The sequence below is a fragment of the Lepisma saccharinum genome, chromosome 4 (assembly GCF_977018435.1).
Source record: "Lepisma saccharinum chromosome 4, izLepSacc3.1, whole genome shotgun sequence".
NCBI lineage: Eukaryota > Metazoa > Arthropoda > Insecta > Zygentoma > Lepismatidae > Lepisma > Lepisma saccharinum.
In genome coordinates this window covers 86,319,944-86,344,381 of record NC_139232.1, presented here as the reverse complement: position 1 = coordinate 86,344,381, position 24,438 = coordinate 86,319,944, and the positions used below count along the sequence as shown (strand labels likewise).

The 24,438-nt window shown below is 36.5% G+C and overlaps 1 protein-coding gene across 1 annotated transcript; it reads left to right on the top strand.

The window, feature by feature from the left end:
* Positions 1-19,330: 19,330 nt before the first annotated feature.
* Positions 19,331-23,774, top strand: LOC145986639 (uncharacterized). The gene is made up of 2 exons (XM_083120901.1): positions 19,331-19,481; positions 21,831-23,774. Exons 1-2 carry the CDS (start codon positions 19,440-19,442, stop codon positions 22,608-22,610), a joined length of 822 nt encoding a protein of 273 aa, XP_082977027.1. The 5' UTR covers positions 19,331-19,439; the 3' UTR covers positions 22,611-23,774.
* Positions 23,775-24,438: the final 664 nt, after the last annotated feature.

The window sequence follows — 24,438 nt, the reverse complement described above, 5'->3', positions numbered from 1 at the left end:
TTTAATATTCAATTGATCTATCAAACTGCTTATTATTTTGTCTGAATTTGTATTTGAATATATAGCTACAGTTTCTGTTGTGTGGGGCTGTGTAAATTTTGTGCCATTTGGTTTCTTATATTGTGTAAACAATTTGAGGGACAGCTTATAAGAGCCATTTTGTGCATTTACAGTACTGTGCAAATTAATGCGGACAAAGAGAAAAATATACATTTTTTTTAGTTTTTACACTCTTTATGTGAGATAATCGAATAAATATGTAACAGATTTATACTAGTAGTATCAGCTAACTTTTTGATGCGTACTTGAGAATGTTTACAACAATTGCAAAGTTTGAAGCATTGTTGTTGGTGTTTCATTGTTGTCGTTGTGCAATGCCAATATTATTAACCAACAGACTTCTGTGAGAGCTTGGCTGTAGTAAACACGCTTTTGTTGGGCTCCGTGTTCCTACGAGTTTTCATTATGGATATAACACCCAGAAAACGTTCTAGAATTATTACACTGAGTGACAACACATCCATGACTGGGCGGCAAATCGCTGAAGAGGCTGGTGTTGGGAAATCAGCGGTGTCAAAAATTATCAGAAACTACAGGGCAACTGGTAGTTTTTCTCCCAAGCGAAAAGGAAAGTGTGGTAGAAAACGCAAAACAACACCTAGAAGTGACACGTTACTGCTAAGAAACAGTAAAATTCACCCATACAAAACAAGTGTGGACCTGCAACGTGATTTGCTTTCTGCTGGGATCAGTATTGATGCATAAACTGTTCGACGTCGCTTACTTGAAGTTGGAAGAAAATCCAGGAAACCGGTTAAAAAGCAATTGTTGACAGTTAAAATGAAGACGAAACGCCTAAAATGGGCTAAGAAATACCAGAAATGGACAGTCGCTGATTGGAGGAAGGTAATATTCTCAGATGAGTCTCACTTTGAAGTGCATGGCTACAAAGCATCTGTTGTGCGACGAAGTCCAGGTGAACCTTTACGACTTGAACATTGCATTCAGACAGTCAAACACCCACCCAAGCAAATGTTTTGGGGATTCTTTACTTGCAGGACCTGGAGGGCTCGTACCAGTGGATGGAATGATGAATTCCGCAAAATACATTGACATATTGAGGCGCAGAATTGTCCCACTCATTCAAAATCCCACTAACGACGGACAAGACATTTTTCAGCATGACCTTGCTCCTTGTCACACATCAAAGTCTGTACGTAAATTTGCTTCTGACAACAATTTAACGATTCTAGATTGGCCAGGGAATTCACCGGATATGAACCCCATAGAAAACTTATGGGGTATTGTGAAGAAACGTGTTGCAAAAATGGACTGTTCAACGAAGCAAAAGGTTATTACCAATGTGATTCATGTGTGGTTTCATGACAGTGATATCAAAGTTATGTGTTCAAATTTGGTTTAATCAATGCCAAACCTCATCAAGCAGCTAATAGCAGCCAAAGGAGCACATATTTCATATTAGTGTAAGTGTACGTTATGTACATCTCCAAGAAAGAGTAAAAAATGGAAAAAATGTATATTTTTTCTCTTTGTCCGCATTAATTTGCACAGTACTGTAGAATTGCCTGCACATCAGGATTTATACTGTTCAAAAAATTCTTAATGTCACATCTTGGCTCTGATTCAAAACAGTGATCCCTAAGTTGGCCATTAAAACTGCTATGGATGGGTTCATAGCGTGGCTGCTTTGCCGGTCTAGCATTAACAGGTGTTTCAAGCTTCCTTTTCAGACCAGATGTAGATGGTTGTGGGGGCAATGTTGATGACTGTGCAGAACAAGTACCCATATGTTTATATGTGAAGTATTCCATGCTATATTTTCTATGGCATTTTGGGCATATTTTTGTGGGAGTTCTGCATTTGTCTGGATTACAATTCCTTTGGTGCTTAGCCCAATTGGGGCTGGATATATTCTCATTGCATTGATTACAATATTTTTGATTTGGCATTTTTGTTGTTGGTTTATTATATAAAATTTCTTGGGGTTCAAATCAAAATTCTATACTTAATAAAAAATATCAGTTGGGTTCAGCAGTGTGCTTTGTATACCTAGTGTGTGTATATGTGTGTGTGTGTGTGTTAATATTTTTGGCTTTGGTATTTTTGTTGTTGGTTTATTATATAAAATTTCTTGGGGTTCAAATCAAAACTCTATACTTAATAAAACTATGACAGGTTGTATAAAGCTGATAGCCTACATGCACAAAAGTAGAATAAGTATTAATCTACAGAAGCACTAAGCCACCACAACTACATATCTACACAGGCATGTCCTAGAAAGGCAATGACCTAATACCATGTGTCATGTATAACAAACTGGGGTAGATATAAATCCTTTGTTCAATATATTAGAAATATATTTGATATGAATAATAAAAAATTCTGTATGTTAAATAAAACAAACCTATAATTCAATTTATACAAATCTGCTATATTTTTGTGTTTTTTAAAAAATATGAGGAGCACTGCAACAACATACCCTTACTCCTCAGCCACTCTCACAATACTAGCTGATATGTAATGCAAAATATCTTTATATAGCCCAAGCACGGACCGCATTGAAAACATCTGAAACAATAAGCCAATCAGAATATACCACATCATCACATTATGTCATAACCAACCAATCAGAAAACAATAATTTATTGCATAATATTGGATAATAATTTGTTGCACAACATGATGCAATAGAAATAAACCAGAAGTAGGCCACAAGTAGGCCACAAGTGGACCGGAAGTGCACCGGAAGTGCACCGGAAGTGATCGGAAGTGACCGGAAGTGGACCGGAAGTGGACCGGAAGTGACCGGAAGTGGACCGGAAGTGACCGGAAGTAAATATGTGTGGGTGGGTGTGGGTGTAGATTTAGCTAATAAAATTACACTTTACAGAGTGTTACTCTAAAAGCAAAAACAATATCAAGAAGGCCATATTTTTAACAAGCTTATGGACAACAATCTGGCACATGCAGCTTTGTAAGTGTAGGCAAATCAATCTGAGGGGGGTCATACTTTCACGGGAAATTCCCGAAGGCCTTTTTACAAAAATCTTGGGTTAGACAGAGTACCACACTTGAGCAATAAGCTCATATGCATATCTTGAGCTAGTTTTAAGTGTAGCCAAATCTGCCTGAGGGGGGCTATTGAAGTTAAAGCCAGATACCGGCTCTGGAAATGACTGTGGCACAGTCAACGTTGCTGTGACTTCAGTCTGTGATTGACCTGCTTACGTCTTTGTGCCATGTTCTTACTGTACAGTCTTGGACACAGCTGGCTTGTAACGACCCTATTGAAGAAGCAGTGAAGCAAGCCATCCATGTCTGGCCACCAAGCGCCTTGTGACTAGACAACCCAAACAACATTGCAATTTCGCGGCTTGTATACCAGTCACGGGTATACATCTCTGTAAATTGAGTAGTGATGCCAAAGAGAAATACGAGATGAAGATTGTCGATCGTAATGTCTCGTGTTCTCGACATGGAATAATACTCGGTCCACGTTACGTTCCATTATTTAATGTTGTTTGGGAATGAACCTGACGGACTAGGTTTATATTTTCAATCCTTGCATTACAGTAAATTCCATATTTTACAATTATATTAATGCTTTGAACGAAAATAATGCCCATAAAAACATCGAACACACGTTTACACCATTCTTCTCACGCACATGCACGTGAAAACAAACACACAAAGCTAAGTTTTAACTTCCAAGTGAATGTCCAAATAACAGTAAATGGAGAAGCACGATGTGCGAAACATGGGATTTTTCACAGAAAGAATGCGTCTATTTGTGACATACGTGGTTTCTATTAATAGACAATGAAACGATTATGAGAGAAATTAACATGCATTTTCGTCTTCAGGTGCTGAGGAAGGAAACAGACTGACTGGAAAAAAGAAAGCATGGTGCTATTGATAGGCTGTTGGTTAGCGTACAGAGCTTTCATCAGTGAGGTCTAGGTTCGATCCCCACCAAGGACATTTATTTTTATTCTTTTCTATTAGTGAAGAAGTATGTAATATTGTTTTCTAGGCATTTTGACGAAAGGATACGCATCAAATTTGTTCGTTTAATCTGTATTTTCATTCTTCTAATAAGTTCTTTATCGCAATGGGATAAAGAGATTCTCTATCTAGGCGATGGATATCTTCTCAATGGTTACGTAGCTGCGATTCTCCAGTCCCTTACACCCACTTGTCTTATTTATTTACTTCATTTCATATCTAACGAAAACACACACTTTATAGTTAGAACAAGAAACACACCTCGCGTCGAAGGTTCCAGACTCGAATTCTGGCTTTTTTTTGCGAGGGTGATTTTTCCTGTGTGTGTGTTTATCATCTTTGTCAAAAAAATATTCCTCATTATTGTCGTGATTAACCTAGGGAGAGACCAAAGCGACTGAAATAACAAAAGTACAGAAAATGCAAGACACATCTGCCTAGGCATGTTATACCTTGGGAATTAGAAATCTGAAAATTAACTTGCGTTTCAGTCAACTACTTGCGAAAGAGTTTCGTGTTGTCTCGTTTGGAGTGTTGGTTATCGTGTCGGACTAGCATGCGGGCAACCCGAGTTCGAGCCCAGTACAAAGCAAGTTTTTTTTTTTTTTTGTCTAATTTCATCCAACCTTATTTATAAAACTGAGGTTTCTGCAAAACCTTTTGAATTGCATGCCACTTCGTATGTTGGTAATCTGAAAGCATCAAAGATGAAAATTTGATGTTTCGAAGCGACGATGTATTTGTGTATGTGTTGAAAAAACGCAGTTATTTATTAACGAAAAACATGCAGCCACGTGATCATTGAGAACGCTTCCTACTTGTCAGTGCTAATATGGCAGTAACTACAGTCTGTCAACACACACCAACTTTCACGTTTCCCGTAAAATAATTACCTTTCCACGTTTGAAAATCATGAGTGCTGTCTAAAGCAATACTTTGATACTTGCGTTTGCATGTTCGAATCTAAAGTAAAACGAAACTTTTTTCCCAACAAATGACATTCAAACCATTAATAACTGTTTGAAATGTGATACTGATATCATATATAGAAAGAATAAAAATGGAGAATTTCGCTTAATACAACTTATAAATAGGGAGCGGAAGTTGATGAAATGTCATCTTTTTTCTGACATCTCGGACACGATGCCCATTAAATATACACAATATTACACTTCATCTAGAACCCAAAAAAGGTAATTTTAAAGTGCATTTTTTTTAATTTGTTGCCATTTGTCAGGTTTTAGGTCATTTTCACGGATTTTCGGCATTTACCCGTCATTTTTCGCAATATTCAGTATATTGTTTCATCATATTTTGTCACTTCTTTAATTTTGGTAATATTCTTGAAACTTTTCACCAAGGTATATATATCTTGCAGGATTGCAATTTACGAGCAAAAGAAATGCTGAACTGGTGACAGCCTTTGTTGTGCCGGGAGAAACCACCAGGTGCCCGTCTGGGGCAAACTCAGATTTAAGATCAGATAAGGAGAGGCTTGAAATACCATAGCTAGACCGCGTTTGCACTGAAAATCCTCGTTGCATATTTTAATTGAATGTGCATGTGCTATCATTTGGTGCCCTTTTTTTTAAAGAAAGATTGCATTTTGTTTAATTTCATTTTCATTTCAATTTTTAAACTGAAACTAACAAATTTGATGGTCATTTCTCGCATTTTACGTCATTGTTTCCCATTTTTTAGGATATTCTATAGGTCATATACCTATATTTTTTAGGTCATCAACTTCCGCTCCCTACTTATAAATATATTAAATTATGTGGATACCTGATGTGAAACGTACGATGCACGATCAGAGAGCCTGAATGTTGCATTGAAAACTGCAGAGAACAATGACTGACTTATGAACAGTGAAAGGTTTTTCCATGCTCCAATGGGATTTTATTTATAACTATAAATAAACAAGGGAGAAGGACACAGGTGGGTATGATGAACTAAATTGTAATCTAAAAGTTTTAATTGAAGAAACAAAATACGTTCGCGGTTAAAAATAGGGCATTCAATTTCAGGCACATTACACTAACTGAAATACTATTTTCAAAATTAATAATATTTGGATAACCGGCAAATCCAAACTTGATGTTAACCACGTAATGCACTTGATAATCAAAGAAACATAATTTTTCTTGAGCATGCCTTTTATTTTGTGTCTTGATTGTTGAAATAATACGTTGAAACGAACAGTAGTATGTTTTAGAGTGTGTTTAGAATCTCTTGTGTACTGCATGTAAATACTGAAGTCATTTTAGTATCCTAATCAAATAACAATTATTCAGTGTAATCCTTTAAAAGGAAAGCCTTTGTTTCTTTGCAGCTGTTCATGACAGAAATTCAATTGCAAGACAAGTCACCAAATTAGCAATAGTTCTCTTACATATTTGTGGTATGTGCTTGTCTGCCTTATACCGGATGATGAAGGAAGCAGATATAAAAGATAGACAATTACTGTTCTTGGGTAGCTCGTCCTGCTTTTGTCAGAAAACCTGATCAGCATTCTGAACCAAGCCATCACACGAGATACGACTTCAATAATATAATCCCGTTTCTGTGGCCAAATACCTCCAAAAAAAGGCAATAAAATTGTCAGTGTGAGGAGACGGAGAAATAATTTCCTTTTATCTTGCATTATACTCTGTCTGTATGCCTAGTGTGGTTTGTCTGTCCCAAAGCTGAAGACAAACCTCTGTCTGTTGTAACGCGTGGCATGTTTTCTTCCAGTTTACAAATCACGTAAAATACCTTCGTTCACTTCAGTGTGCTGGTTCTGCAGGCTCAAGGTCATGTCGACTGATAACGAGATAGACCACGTGACTCCGGGGCCAACTGTCAGCACCGAAGACAAGCTTCAGTAACTTTTGCGAGGTTCCTTTAGTCCTTGACAGAGCGCATGCTCCGTAATTATGTGTATAAAACCCATGTTTTCTGTGTATAAAATTTACGTATGTTTGGATTGGGTGCTCAAATGTTGCAGTAAACATAACTCCGTGACACACAACAACAATTACAAGCGCTTCAAAAATTAGAAACTTAGCAAGCGTTACTCATAAGACGATTAGATTGTCCGACTGACAGAAGACCAGGTGGTGGGTTGGTAGCGTGTAAGTTTAGCACGCAGGAGGTACTGGGTTCGATTCCCCTTTGATTGCCTCCAATTTTTTTTCTTAACTCGAGCGACTATATATTTGAATTTATTTATTGCGAACATTCTTATTTTATTTGCTGTGCGAATTGTTGAATTTTGTTTTCCAAACGATTACGATAATTTCTTGTGAATAGTATTATATGTATTTCTGGATCATTTTCTCGAAATAAATGTATACTTTTCGCCAGGCATAACATTTTTTTGAGTATGTTTGTAAAATGATGAGATATGTGGAAAAAACTATCGTAAAAAATAATTTTCACAAATAAAATTTAAAACTGTAAAGATTTCCACCCAAAAATAAAGTAAAAATGTATTTAACTTTTACTCCAATAAATTATTAAATAAAATGAAATAATTAGTTGCTCGAGTTATTTAAAAAAAATAGGGCAATAGAACGGAAAGCGAACTCAAAACCTTCTTTACGTGAAACTTATCCGCTACCACGGGGCCACTTGACCACTTAAAAATCATGTAATAGCTTCGCCTCATCAAGGCACTTGGAACTAATCGAAACCTTCAAGCACTTTACGCACAGTAAGAAAACTGGATCTATAGTTTAAAGTGGGATTCCAACCATTTGTGCCTAAACCGCGTATCAAACTTTTCCTCGGGAATTGTTGGCTAGCGTGCGATATTACCAATACTCGGTTCGGGCATGGATGTGGGTGTTTGTCACAATGAGAATACAAAGAATATAGAGGAAATTGACATGTGTCACAACTGAGAAAAAGGTGAAGAACGAGGATACTATTAATTATGAAATTACTCTTTCAGTTAGTGCAATGTGCCTGAAATTGAATGCCCTATTTTTAACCGCGAACGTGTTTTGTTTCTTCAATTAAAACTTTTAGATTACAATTTAGTTCATCATACCCACCTGTGTCCTTCTCCCTTGTTTATTTATAGTTATAAATAAAATCCCATTGGAGCATGGAAAAACCTTTCACTGTTCATAAGTCAGTCATTGTTCTCTGCAGTTTTCAATGCAACATTCAGGCTCTCTGATCGTGCATCGTACGTTTCACATCAGGTATCCACATAATTTAATATATTTATAAGTAGGGAGCGGAAGTTGATGACCTAAAAAATATAGGTATATGACCTATAGAATATCCTAAAAAATGGGAAACAATGACGTAAAATGCAAGAAATGACCATCAAATTTGTTAGTTTCAGTTTAAAAATTGAAATGAAAATGAAATTAAACAAAATGCAATCTTTCTTTAAAAAAAAAAGGGCACCAAATGATAGCACATGCACATTCAATTAAAATATGCAACAAGGATTTTCAGTGCAAACGCGGTCTACCTATGGTATTTCAAGCCTCTCCTTATCTGATCTTAAATCTGAGTTTGCCCCAGACGGGCACCTGGTGGTTTCTCCCGGCACAACAAAGGCTGTCACCAGTTCAGCATTTCTTTTGCTCGTAAATTGCAATCCTGCAAGATATATATACCTTGGTGAAAAGATTCAAGAATATTACCAAAATTAAAGAAGTGACAAAATATGATGAAACAATATACCGAATATTGCGAAAAATGATGGGTAAATGCCGAAAATCCGTGAAAATGACCTAAAACCTGACAAATGGCAACAAATTAAAAAAAATGCACTTTAAAATTACCTTTTTTGGGTTCTAGATGAAGTTTAATATTGTGTATATTTAATGGGCATCGTGTCCGAGATGTCAGAAAAAAGATGACATTTCATCAACTTCCGCTCCCTATTTATAAGTTGTATTAAGCGAAATTCTCCATTTATATTCTTTCCATATATGATATCAGTATCACACTTCAAACAATTATTAATGGTTTGAATGTCATTTGTTGGGAAAAAAGTTTCGTTTTAATTTAGATTCGAACATGCAAACGCAAGTATCAAAGTATTGCTTTAGACAGCACTCATGATTTTGAAACGTGGAAAGGTAATCATTTTACGGGAAACGTGAAAGTTGGTGTGTGTTGACAGACTGTAGTTACTGCCATATTAGCACTGACAACTAGGAAGCGTTCTCAATGATTACGTGGCTGCATGTTTTTCGTTAATAAATAACTGCGTTTTTTCAACACATACACAAATACATCGTCGCTTCGAAACATCAAATTTTCATCTTTGATGCTTTCAGATTACCAACATACGAAGTGGCATGCAATTCAAAAGGTTTTGCAGAAACTTCAGTTTTATAAATAAGGTTGGATGAAATTAGACAAAAAAAAAAACTTGCTTTTCACTGGGCTCGAACTCGGGTTGCCCGCATGCTAGTCCGACACGATAACCAACACTCCAAACGAGACAACACGAAACTCTTTCGCATGTAGTTGACTGAAACGCAAGTTAATTTTCAGATTGCTAATTCCCAAGGTATAACATGCCTAGGCAGATGTGTCTTGCATTTTCTGTACTTTTGTTATTTCAGTCGCTTTGGTCTCTCCCTAGGTTAATCACGACAATAATGAGGAATATTTTTTTGACAAAGATGATAAACACACACACAAGAATAATCACCCTCGCAAAAAAAAGCCAGAACTCGAGTCTGGAACCTTCCACGCGAGGTGTTTGATTGATTGATTGATTTAATTTATTTTACTTCGCGTTTTGTGCCTCTAGGCTAATTTGCGAAGATGGGGATGAGTGATGAAATGATGAAATTCATGAATGGACATTCACAAACAACCAAGCCCGACCGGGATTCGAACCTGGGACCCTTCGACGCGAGGTGTGTTTCTTGTTCTAACTATATCTGTGTGTTTTCGTTAGATATGAAATGAAGTAAATAAATATCCCATTGCGATAAAGAACTTATTAGAAGAATGAAAATACAGATTAAACGAACAAATTTGATGCGTATCCTTTCGTCAAAATGCCTAGAAAACAATATTACATACTTCTTCACTAATAGAAAAGAATAAAAATAAATGTCCTTGGTGGGGATCGAACCTAGACCTCACTGATGAAAGCTCTGTATGCTAACCAACAGCCTATCAATAGCACCATGCTTTCTTTTTTCCAGTCAGTCTGTTTCCTTCCTCAGCACCTGAAGACGAAAATGCATGTTAATTTCTCTCATAATTGTTTCATTGTCTATTAATAGAAACCACGTATGTCACAAATAGACGCATTCTTTCTGTGAAAAATCCCATGTTTCGCACATCGTGCTTCTCCATTTACTGTTATTTGGACATTCACTTGGAAGTTAAAACTTAGCTTTGTGTGTTTGTTTTCACGTGCATGTGCGTGAGAAGAATGGTGTGAACGTGTGTTCGATGTTTTTATGGGCATTATTTTCGTTCAAAGCATTAATATAATTGTAAAATATGGAATTTACTGTAATGCAAGGATTGAAAATATAAACCTAGTCCGTCAGGTTCATTCCCAAACAACATTAAATAATGGAACGTAACGTGGACCGAGTATTATTCCATGTCGAGAACACGAGACATTACGATCGACAATCTTCATCTCGTATTTCTCTTTGGCATCACTACTCAATTTACAGAGATGTATACCCGTGACTGGTATACAAGCCGCAAAATTGCAATGTTGTTTGGGTTGTCTAGTCACAAGGCGCTTGGTGGCCAGACATGGATGGCTTGCTTCACTGCTTCTTCAATAGGGTCGTTACAAGCCAGCTGTGTCCAAGACTGTACAATTAACAATTTACCAAGAGATTGTCCTTAGTGTCCTTTGGCCTGTCTCGTCTCGTGGAGTCTCGTGGAAATGCTGTCTCGTCTCGAAAATATTCGTTTGTCTTATGACACATGGTCAATCTCGTCTCGTCTCGAATTTTTAAAAGCCTGTCCCGTCTCGTCCCGTGGGCAACACTAATTGTCCTCCGATCACAATGAGCTTTCGATACAGAATGAGGCACTCTTGTTCTGATATGTCGTGTTTTGTTTACCTTTCAATCACGGGCCTATTTGACACTAGCAGTATTGTTGCCTATGCGCGTAAGGTGAGTTACACTCCTTGACTATTATTTATGGTGATCGTGCAGGTCTCCCCCTTCCATTTTCTACTTTTTGGACACTACCGTATTATGGTAACATTCTCTGGAGCTCTAGGCTGTGTCAATATGACAGGAATAATCTTCTTGTCATCCTCATTTTCTCTTTTCCCATCAAAAGCCTCCTGAGATGGGTAGATTTGGATGATCCTTTTCTGCTTTTATTTGACCCCAATACTTGGAAATAACTCCTTTTGATAAGAAGTGTGAGGGGAACTTTGGTTGGAGCAAGATGTGAGCCTTGAACATCCCTTTTCGCGAACAGATACCATCGTAATTTGCCGAAATATTTGATTTTGGTGTCATGCAAAATCCTGTCATCTTAAAAATCCTGTCATCATATTCGGGGTGTAAGACACGCCCAAATATCAATCTTACTTCCACGAAGTACACCTTGAACTGCATTTTGCAGACTGACATTGCTCTGACGTGTAGGGGCTCCCCGATTGCACAGTGGTATCGTCGTCGCCTTGTAATCAAGGGGTCTCGAGTTCGTTACCCGGTGGAGGCACATATAGCGGTTCGGATCCCACTTCAAATTGTAGGTCCAGTCCCAATTATCCTTACTGTGCATAAAGTGGACTTAAATAAAACACGAACTCATTCAATCAATAAATGCTCTGGTGTCTGGACCCATGGGACTTGAGTTGTGTGCTGCCCATATGTGTTTGTGATTTTCCTTCCATCTATTTCATCTTATAATTCATTTTCATCTTTGAAATAAGCCAAAAGTAGCAGAAACGAGAAGTAAAATAAATCAATTCATTCTTTCATTCTGTCATTTTGTTCATCTAATCCAGAAGAACCAAGATTTGAAAGAGATTCAAGCACATCATCTCCTGCGCCATCAAATGCGTTCAATAATCACTTTCTTGCCTTCTTTGCAAGTACAAACACAAACTGGGATACCAATAATAGATACGCGTAGTGTGAACGCTGCCGCCAAAGTGACCCTCACACCTTTCACCAGGAGGAGTTACTTTAAGTATTGAATGGAGATAGAAGAAAATGAGGATTACAAAAAAGATCATTGTTTTCATATTCACACTATCTAGAACTTCAGAGAAGATTACAGTTTTCATATGGTTGTGGAAAGAGAAAATGTTCATGCATATACCGTGATCAATCACTGCGACGTACTGAACTGTGTCTTTTTAGTGCAGATGAAAAAAGTGTTAAAACAATGACTTACAGGACAGAGACTCAGATCAGAGTGACGAGGAATTTGAATAAAGTGACTATATTGATGACATGATATTTCCCAAATGATTACAACCACTCTGAATCTTGATGGCAGGTGAGCTGCTTATATTTCAAAAGACAATGCGGAATTCACAGGCGATATGATTACTCCTTTACTGTAATATTTATAAAAATAGTAATGATAATAAAAATAATTAATATTTTTTACTTGTTTTTTTTAATAACAGAAAATGCCTCTGAAAAAATCTGATAAACAAACTCAATATCAGGTTATGGAAAGGATTTCATGTGCTTAACCTCCAAGGCGGCCATCTTGTATTTGGGAAGTTATGTATAGTCTCTGGCACATTATCCAGCAAAACACCTGTAGTAATACATGATTGCATGCCTCCAAATGAAAGCATCCTCCATACGTATGTCTTCCCTTCGTGTAAAAACACGAATGGGCAAAATTACTTCCAAAGGAGTTAAGAAGATATGGTGGTTTTTGTTTGTTAATGTCTGGAGAGGCAGCCATCTTGGATGTATGATGTCACACAGGAAATACGCCAGACATCAACAAAATATCACAGGCAGTACTTTTCCCCCTTTATATGCCAAAATGTCAAGTAAAGTGCAAAATATGCATAGAATCCTTGCAGAAAAGGGCACGAAATAGTTTCACTAGATACATGTACATAACAGTGTGAGATATGAAAGATCTGCAAGCATCAATTTTGTTCCTTTTTCAATTCTGAACAAAACATGTATCTATAAAAAAAAAGTTCAAAAACCATTATTAAAGGAGTTATGATGGATTTTCTTAGTTAGTGCATGAAGCGGTAATCATCTTGGATTTATGACGTCACACAAACCTTCTGCCACAATTGCGGGTAAAAAACCTGGTAGTACGTTATTGTGTACCACAGTAGCAACGTATTACCGGTAGTCATATATTCCCTTCATTCAAAAACCCACGGGATTACAAATGCCCCTGGGCTATAAGGCTTACCATCACCAAAGATGAAAAATAAGGTAGGTAATCCAACTCATCACGCTAATAAATTTAGAGTTGAGTTGGTGTTTTAAGTCCATTTTATGTACAGTAAGGCTAATAAAATTAGAGAATTACGAACAATAATTGCATAGCAGATATCAATTGCATGTAATTTCTGATTAAAAGTGGAAAGTAATATATAAAATCGCCTCCATTATTTTTCCAAATAAATAAATCCCAATCAAGAGGGTTCCTATTGTGGGGGTCAATAGGCATTTATTTTTTGGGGGGGAGTTGTGAGCATTAGAAAGGGAAGGATTGATTATACAACCTTCATATGTGGGATATGAGCTCTCTAGATTAATTAGGTAATAAAATTAAAAAAAAAATATCCAGTTCTTATAGACGACGAACTATACCAATCCTGCTGAAGAATATGAAAAAACTTTCAATATGCATCCGCCAGTCGAAGTACAATCTGGAAATCATGCCAGGGCACTCACAATAGAGGACTTTAAAATATACACATTATCCAAGCATCATTTATCATTGAGATGGACCTAAAGGAAATCGGTAGGGATGGTATAGAGTATATAGATCTTGTTCAGGATAGGGACAGATGGAAGGCCTGTCTTGCTGCAGCCATGAAGGCTAGAGGGTTAGAGTAAATTATCCAAACTCAGTGACGTGCACTGAGGAGTAGCTAGTCTAGCAGAGATAGATTAATCAATCTGACATCTATAATTATTTTCAAATCACAATATTTATTGTCTTGTTAAAGCCACAGTTCATATGCAACACTTTCTTTTTTCACGCGCTTCTCGTCCCTCGGTGTGATCCGCGGGCAAAACTGGCCTAGCTCGCTCTTCTTCCGCATTAGCAGTTCCAGGTAGAAACAGGTTTCCGAAGGAAAAGGGAAGATTTCTGCCTCTACCTCCCTTGTTCCCTCGTCCCCACTGCAATGATTGAAAGCCCGTGGTTTCAGGTCCCCCAGTCTATCTCCTATAGGACAGATAGGGGATTGGTTTCCCTTGATTCTTTGTAAATCCTCTAAAGAACTCAGTAGTACTTACGTATGTTCTCTGTATTTACAGAACCTCATGGGATGTAGTTTTATTATTTATGAAATGGGAACGCGTTATGTGCAAACAATAATGTTATGCTTTCTTTATTTTTTTTCAAATATGGAATATATAATGATTAAATAACAAATATTTGCTCATGCTCTCTCTCGCTGTCGTTTTAGTAGTGTTTTATTTAAATATACTAATCTCTTGGCCTCCAACGGATGTATTTATTTGGGCAAGAGAACGTACGTTCATATTGTTGTTGGTTTGGTTTATTTTACTTCGCTTTTCTGCCACATTTGGTTATCGCGAAAATAAGGATGAGTGATGCTATGATGAAATTGATGAAGAGACCTCGAACAATCCAGGCCGGGATTCGAACCTGTGATGAGCGCGCATTCTTGTTCCTGTGTTGTACTCTGCAGTGAATAATGAAACATATTGAAATGAAAAATGTATCTCAGAACTCAAGAAGCCAAATGAATATTATTGAAGAAACTACAAAAAAGTGTATTTTGTTATCTGTTTTGTTTCTGTGTATAAAGTGGACTTAAAACACCAAATCAACCAACCGTGGGGGAGTGGTTATCACACCGCGCTACGACACCAGGAATTCCTGGTTCGAAACCCTACCTGGACATGGGTGTTCTTTGTGTTTGTCCCTTCATTAATTTATCGTATCATCTTCGTTATTAACCAAATATGAGAAAAAGTCAAATCATTGATTGATTGATTGATTGATTTAGTTTATTTTACTTCGCTCCTCCGCCACTTTTGGCTAATCGCGAAGATGATACAATATAATTGATGAAGTGACACACTTAAAGAATACCCATGGCCAAGCCGAGATTCGAACCCAAGATCTCTGGCTTAGTAGTGAAATCAATTTTTTTTTTTTATTTTCGAATGGGGGTGGAGGTTACGTGTACTTTTTTAGTAGTCATTCATCATTTTGCAATCTTTTCCTGTTACTGACGTTCTATTTTTAGGAATACTGTGTCCTAAAGGGGGGAGGGGTATGACCCACACCAACCCCACCACCTTGAGCACGCCACTGATTGCTACCCCAAGTGTCAACGACACCGCACGTCACTGTCCAAACTAACACTATGAGCTAAGTTGAGGATGCTGTCAAGAAGCTCAAGCCAAATATGTTCTATGCAGTATCCCGATAGCTGGAAAGTAACGACTGCATTCTCAGTCAAGTCTTTACAAGAACAGAAATATATAAAATTATCGTCCTATAGCTCTTTTATCTGCCTATGATCAAATTTTATATTGCCATATGTATAGTCATGTCAAAGAAACTTCCTCTATTCTAGAATGCGTTTCTGCCCAACAGCACAACAGTAACTATATTACTTATTATAAAATGTTCGTATTATTAAATGAACAATTTAATTGGGTACCAGTATGTTAAGTTAATAATATTAAATATAATAAATTTATTAATTCGAAGCAATTCTCATTCATAAATCCCAGTAACATGAAATGTCTCCTCTAGCCTTCTTCCGATAGGTTATAGAACACAAATCAAGGTCTTAGCCAGTGTCTATGTGTGTTGAACACGAGTCTAGCAGTCAAGCCAGTAATCTATATATCCGGAAGCACTACTACTACTACTGATAGAGGAAATGTCTATAAGGGGTCTTCAAGCATGGAATAAATTCCGCAAAATACACTACCACACAGAGCATAAACAAGGATCACATAAATCAAAACAAAGGAGAGGTCTTCATTTCCCTAATTCAAAATTTATGTAGCGAGAAATACAGTATATATTTATGGGGCAGAGCAGTGGTTTACTAACCAGACAGGGTAATATTAGTTGCTAGAGATTTTTACACCAGAGCTAGGAATAAAATTGGCTTCCCATAATTTTTGTACCAAAGCCTGCGCACTCACCGTGCTTATTGTAAATGTTGTTATTCTCCTAGTTTACACTCCTTTATAACATTTGTAGATAAACAAGAACTCCCACGACCAGTGGTGAATCCATCATAACATCAACTTTGTCTCAAGTGCTCAACAACAAATATATTGTCTTTGAACTGAAGTAAATCTTATCCTCGTATTAGTAAATTTATCATGAGAAAAAAAAGTTATTATATTTCACTGTTATAGAGGGAGATTTTAAATAAAGTAAAATAATTATTGCATTCACAGATTTTTCATACAATAGTATTCTAATGCAAAACATTGTAAAATTTGGGCATGTGCCATAAAGATAAAAGTTGGGACTAGAAGCCCTGAAGATGAATTTCCCAGTATATTACAACTTATGCAAGATGTTTAACTTAGCATTTAGTAAAAAAAAATGAAAGTAGACATAGACAATAATTTATTAGTACAAACTTGACATATAAAAAGGCATATTATATCTTGATTTTGTAATAATCTGAAGTCCCCCCCCCCATCGAAATTCTACAAATTTCTAATTTAAATAGTGTATTGTGGTAATTAATTTTGCTTCCTTACATGGGCGTATATATAGTTCACGTAAGGGGGATAGGGTTCAACTTTTGGTATGATGTGGGTTTCTATATTTCATAAATGAAAATCCGGCACACTGCTGACCGGAAGCTTGTTGGGGAGCGGGAGGGTGGTGCTGGACCCGACAAAGTTGTGTGCATGTACATATTCATTATCATATTCTTTACACTTCTTGAAAAGAAACAGAAATCCACTTCGAAGTATATCATTAACCTTGAAATTCCTTTTCCGTGCCATAATGAACTAAGCTGCTATCTCACAATGTCGAAACTTTATTTGAAAACTGCGGACTGAGCAGTGCGGGCACCCAAGCACTGACTGTTACAGTAAGCAGCTTCCTATGCAATGGAAGAGGTTTGCAACTGAAATTCAGTGTTGCTAGCAGACGGCGGCACTATCGTGAAGTGAAATATCTTTGCAGCATCTTCTTGTAACTCGATAACTCTTGTATTATCGAGAGGGAGCGGTTCAATGTACAGTTAGATTGTTTAGTAAAATGAGCATTTAAATATTACGCATTTAAATATAAATAAAATTCAGGAAAGTATAGTTTTAATAATTGCTTCTTTCCCACCCGACTCCAGGACATTCGGGACACCAGGACAAATTATATCATTCCGGGATTGTCCCGGAAAATCCGAGACGTATAGCAGGCCTAATAATGATCAGGCTATCAAAATCTAATCTATCAACCAGGCTATCCAACATTTTCACAAACTGTTCCAATGAATGAGGGATAGCCATTTCACATTTTTGGAATAAGTTGTTGCAATTTTGCAATGAATTGACTGTGTTCAGAGAAACGTGAGTTCAATTCTACTACAAAATGGTCCAAACATAGACAACGAAGGTTTGCCTTGTAATATTCTTTTGTGCTCTCAGCAGGTGCATTGTTCCCTCAGATTTGACGGCTGGGTGTTCTAGATCTCTTCATTCTTCATCATAGTCTCTAAGTAGTTTATCTGCTTTGGAAAAAATTCATTGAAGTTCTCAGAACTCTCTCTCTCTCTCTCTCTCTCTCTCTCTTAACTTTCTTTCGATAAATATATCTATTAGTATTAGAATACTGACAACTTTACAGTACTGAACAGTCCACCTTTTGAGTTGCCCAACATAATCTTGCGCTGCATGAAATCAATAATTTGGTTAGAACAAGTGGAAATATTTCAAACTCCCAACAGGTTACAAAGTGAAGATACTGATGAGTTTGCTGTAATAGTTCTTAGTAAATTGTAAAGTCTGTAAAGGTTCTACAATTAGTGAATACAATTCCACAAGTCATGGTACTTAGTAGGCCTATTGATACTTTTCTGTTCATCTTGTATCAAACAACTTGAGAATGTTATGGTATTTCCCCTGTTTACCTGCACTGGTTCCTCAAAAACCAAATTACTTTAAGAAAACTTGATGGAAAAAAATTTATATCTGATTTTACAGTTCCAATGCAATTTCTTACCGCAGAATTTCAGAAACTATCAGCAAATTGCAGACATTTGGTCTGCAGTCTCATCTGGTGTGTGGAATTCGTAACGAACCTTAATAGGGATTGTTACGAATTACATAATTTCCTTCCCATCCGTATCCCGTCCTATACGTCTGGAATTTAGGTGAATAAGTCCGAAGAAATTTTTATGAGCAAGTGGATAGAACAGGGAATCTGGCAATTTTAATGAACCAAAAGAGTGGGGTTTGGACCCGTTGAACCCTCCCCCCACCCTTATATACGCCCACCCTTCCTTAGCAGGATACAAATCACCATTTTAGCATTCATCATATAGTATGCAACATCATGAATTCAAACACGTATGATATTAAGATACATAAATGAAATTTGCGATGAACTATTTGTGCATCGCATTCATTCATGAATGAAAATTCAACGAATTATCATATTAAATTTGTTAAGAAATAACTAGCTATTGAAAAAAGAAACCTGCTGTTCTTTTACTGCAACTGATTTGAAATACGAGTAAGAATAATACGTGGAACATTAACATTTCTCTACTCCAGTGAACATTTTGTCTTTAGTGTATGTTGAACACTATGCACAACAGTTATAGCATTTTTCTTTCTCATAATGTCTGTCTAATTGTATTGGCTATAAAGATTATTTCCCAATGGTAAAGGTGAAAGTTAATAGAAAATTTCACAGTTTAAGAACACAGCATTTTTATGGTGCACTACATCACACCAAACTTGTAATGGCAGTTTGAAGCATCAACAACACAGAGAACGAGGTTGAGTCAACATGGCAGACGTCACCACATCTGGTGAAACACCTGTTAGAGTGCGTCGAAGGCAGAAACAGAATTACACATGACATATGGAAGAATGCCTTTATGTTCCTCGCATTGTGGTAACACGTTAGAAATGTGGGCCTGACAAATTGGCATACTGAATCGATCAGTTGATTAACGATGCACATGTGGGTTATCGAATGCAACCACCACAGTGCATTCATGCTCTGTGAAGATATTCGGGGCGAAAGCTCAGGTATTACCGAAAGACATGGTGACACCAAAATGCATATTATTTGGATATGTCGTAGTGGTGAGTTTACGCCTGTACATTTTATAATTTAGGCCTAATCTATAGTTCGTTATTGCAGTAGATGTCAGTTAGTGTCTGTTAACATATAAACTGTGTGGATATTTATAACTTAATTTATAAGAAAATAATACTTATATATATCCTTGAAAAAAGTTCCAGTATTTTGCATAGTGTAGTAATGATGTTTTTGATTGATTGATTTGGTGTTGTAAGTTCACTTTGTACACATTAAGGTTAATCAGAACTGGATCTACAGTTTAAAGTGCGATCCGAAAGTGGATATCGAACCCTGGACCCCTTGATTACAAGGCGACGAAACTACCGCTGCGCCATCGGGGAGACCGAGTAAAATTATGTATTTCGACTTTTGGTTGTAGCATAACTCACGAGTCCAAACTTTAGGCGTTTGAGTTTTAGGCTAAGCGTGACTGGCCGAACCACTATGTGCCTTCAAACTTGAGATTCATTTAAAATACGCCTATGTGTAAAGGAAATCAATGTTACTTAACTACCATTTAATGAAGAACGATGTAAACATGTTCTTGCTAATATATTGATTTCTACCATTAAAGTGAGCCGCCCCCCGTGGCGCAGTGGTTAGCACAGTGTGCTACGACGCCAGGGATCCCGGGTTCGAATCCTGGCATGGGCATGTATGTTTGTGAGTGTCCATTCATCAATTTCATCATGTTTCCACTCCTCCCCACCTTCGCAAATTAGCTAAAAGTGGCACATAAAGCGAAGTAAAAAAGGCAAATCAAACTACCATTAATATGACAAGTAGGCTGCACAATGTAAGGACATTAGATAACGAAATGCACACTATTTTGTATAAGAAATTTGTTCTATGTAACATGCTTTGCTACTTGTCATGACATCCACTGAACTCAAACAAAATAATAATGTGATATCAAAATATAAGATATCATTGTATGATTACAATGTTTGATGTTAACGAAATTCTATAATCTTGAAAAATAAATAATCTGAAAACGAGTGTTAGGCAAGAAATTACATTTCCTGCTGCGTACGTTTAAAGCAATTTTGTTTCTTCTGGGTGAATTTAGAGAACTTCTGAACTTAATCTTCTAAGGCCCATAAATAATTTTGATGTTCATTTATTACTTTTCTGATTTTATACATATGCATTGTAAGTAAAATATAAATATATTTATAGTAAAAAATACACATTTGTTTTCCATTAAGATGAACACAGCAGAATGATATGCTACAAAATTGTCACTTTGTACATTTATGTAGCTACAGAAATTCATCTGGTTTTAAAGTAAAGGCATCTTTGAACAGTTTACGTCTAGAATACGTTCTGCTATACCAATGTGGTGTACAAAGATCGTCGATGCACTGTAGTATGCCACAAAAGGCACTGCATAGGATTGCACTCGGTACCATATTAATCTCACATTGGAAAATTGACAATATTTAATATGTCTCAATTGCTGATGCGGAGGCGTTGTGGTAACAACCTTGCCTTGTAATAAATTAATCTCAGGTTCGATCCGCGGTGAAGGTACATTTCATAATGGTTCGTATCCCACTTTAAAGTGTGTGTAGGTCCAGTACCAATTAACCTTTCTGCACACAAACTGAACTTCAAAACAAAAGATATGTAAGCAAAGATAATGAATCTAATTCTGCAGTTTACAAACTAGATCAAAACATGTTTGTTTAATTCCGCTATTTGCACATACAGTCTAATCGTGATAGGATAAGAAGCTAAGTTTTATTTAAACCCTTGAAATGTTTCTATGCATGAATACAAGTCAGTAACGCTGGATTAAAACAGGGTTAACCAATCATTTATCGGATAGAACCAATCCTTAACCTTACTACCTTACTATATTTATTAAACAAATCATAAATGTTAGTGTATTCTTAAGATTAAAATTCAGTGGCGGCGATTGGGTACCAAAACTGGTGATGCAAGGACAGTTTACTTTCTCTTGGTAGATAAGGTTTAGAATTGTGCGGAAGCGAAAGTGCAAGAAAGGTGTTTGGGGGGAAACTGCTCCCCTAATCGCCACCACTGAATAAATTCAAGAAAATCCATAAAAAATGTGCATAGATTTGTTTTAATCCGGCTGTGTTAAGCTTGGGATAACGTGAGATCAAAATACAAGGTGTTCTCTTTAGAAGTACCTGGGTTCCTTGATTGCAAGGACACAGCGCTTGTTCTGCCACTATCGGAGAAAGAAACCTTATTGCATGCAATATAATACAATTAGTTTGCTCGTTCATGTTTAATAGTTGGTAGCATAACTTCAAGTATGTCCCATGTATACATTTTGAGTTGGCACTCTAGCCTCATATATTTCTTTATTAAAATTTCAGATGATTGTCCAATCGACTCCTGTTTATACACAGGAGCTAGAATCGTCGTTAGACCAAATTCCTGAATATGAAGATTACAACGATGTTCCTTCATATGAGGACAGTATACAATATGATGCACCAGATGTCAAAATTGCAGTTTCTTTAAAAGATATAGTGGATGAATTTTCGTCACCATCAGTGAGTCCATGGACAGAAATATTCTCTACTTCAGCATCAACTGTCTCACAAGAAACTGACACCAGCCTGCAGACTTCACCGTCAGACGACCCAACACAAGAAGAGATGGTGACGGAATCGGTATCTTCTTCTAGTGAAACTTCAACTGTCGGTGGTTCACAAAGCCATGTATCAGAAGGAACGGGGATAACAGAGGAAACGGCAGGAAGCGAACCAGAAGTTTCTTCCAAAGATAGTGGGGATAGTACCACAACTTCTAGTGTTTATGAAGAGACTGTAACACAAGAATCAGAGTCAACGAGCCTGAAAACATCAGATTTTACTTCAATGACACCCAGTTTCTCTCAAACCGAGCAATTAACCATCGGGACTTCTGACGAATTTGATGCAACAACTTCTGCCCCAACCTCTGATTCTACATTCGACAGTCCAGAACCAAGCAATGAAAATTCAGACTACGAACACACCGAGCAAGAATCAGAACCCTCCGAAGCGAGTGATGAACATGCTACTCCTAGTCCAGTTCGTGGATTTGTTACTAGAAACGAATGCTCACTCCCAACGACACTGTTACTTTCAGTTGTATTCTATTACTTGTAGAGACAATACGGAACTAAACTGTTAATAGTACCTGAACTGAGTGACCCTGTTGAAATGTTAAAACATCCATTGAAGTTCATTGTTAACCTAACACTCAATTAAATGAAACTTCGTGTAACTGAAAAATTGTATAAAATCGTAACTTATACCTAATAAATCTTTGACAAGTAACAACAGTTAATGATGCCATGGAATACATACACAATATATCTTTCCAGGCGTATCTAGACTAAAAATTGGTGAGTTCTGACACACACACACACACACACATACAAACCCTAACACACACACGAACACTCAACACATATACACACGATGACTTAAATATCGTTCACTTTTACGCTTTATTATTAGTTTAACTTTTTCGAGGTTATTTCTGGTGGGTGTGAATTCCAAAACCCCCTTCAGCACGCCAGTAATATCTTGCAACTAGTATTATGGCTATTATGAAATACAGGTATTCATCTTGTGGGAGCTTCGGAATGTTCATCCTACGTTCAAAACTGTAGGGCCAATCCTGATAGTTCTGTGTGTGCATAAGTGTATAGTTAAAAGAGAGTCTAATTGTTTATTTACAGTGAAATTATTATTCTGAATGCATTATAAATTGATACTCTTTATCTCATGAGTACTTTCAATTAATAATAATTGAATATTGTAAACATTTTTATGTGAAATGTAATCACATTGTTATTCAACTAAATGGCACTTGGTCCATTATTAACATGGTTATTATGATAATGTGAGAAAATATGCCTTGTAAATGCAATGCTTTCTGAACTTCTAAATTCAATGTTTTATGCGTGAGAATAGAAAATTTGGATCAAGGAAATTTGCCTCTGCTATTCGTTTCATGCGAAGTAAACCAACAGACAGCTATATGCAAAATTATAGACAAAAATTCATTCCAATTCTGTTTTATATTTTATCAGGTGAGAGTGAAAATAGTGTTTAATGTTATTCGTTTATGTATGATTTTACTGACATTTTATGCACAATATGGAACAGAATGTCAACGTTGCAGCATGCTCCAAACCTTAAATTAATGTTTTGCATATTACCTGAAGTTTTGTGAAATAAGAAAAATCGTACATATTGCCCGATCTTAAGCAATTCCAGAATTATGTAGTCAACTAATGAGATAAATTCGTTTTTAAAAACTTTTTTGTGTTGTGTTATTATTCATCCTTCATTCTAGAACCAGAAAAAATGGTTTGACGTTGACATACAGCTGCTGTCTTCAAGTTCATTCGATTAGTTTTTTCTCAAACCATCAATTTTGCACGTGCCATAACGTCTTCACCACAAGGGCGAAGATATTTTCGCTTACCATCTACAAAGTACTAAACCGAGTGGAATTATGATTGTATATATGTATTTTTTGTATTTAGCATATTAAACGGTACGTTTGTCATCACTTGGGCGAGCCCTGAAAACAATGCTAGAACTGATATCAGCTAGTTTCCCTTCAGTTAGAACCAGAAAAACATGATTATTTTTGGGTAATTTTTGGCATTTTTTCGGCCTCTTTTAGCTTTTTGGTTATTTTACAGTATTTGTTTGCCCTGCTTATTGCATTTTTTATTCATTTTTAAGGCTTTTCCCTCCTACCTTGTTGTTTAGTGATTTTTAAATGAATTTTTTATCATTACCTAGGATATATATTTAAATATTTTGACATGATTCCTTTAGCAAGTTCGCCATTAATGGAAAATATGGTAAATTGATTTTTCCTACAGCAATTGCTTGATGCCTATATTATCGCTTTATTAAAATTAGTCACAACATTTAATATATATATATATATATATATATATATATATATATA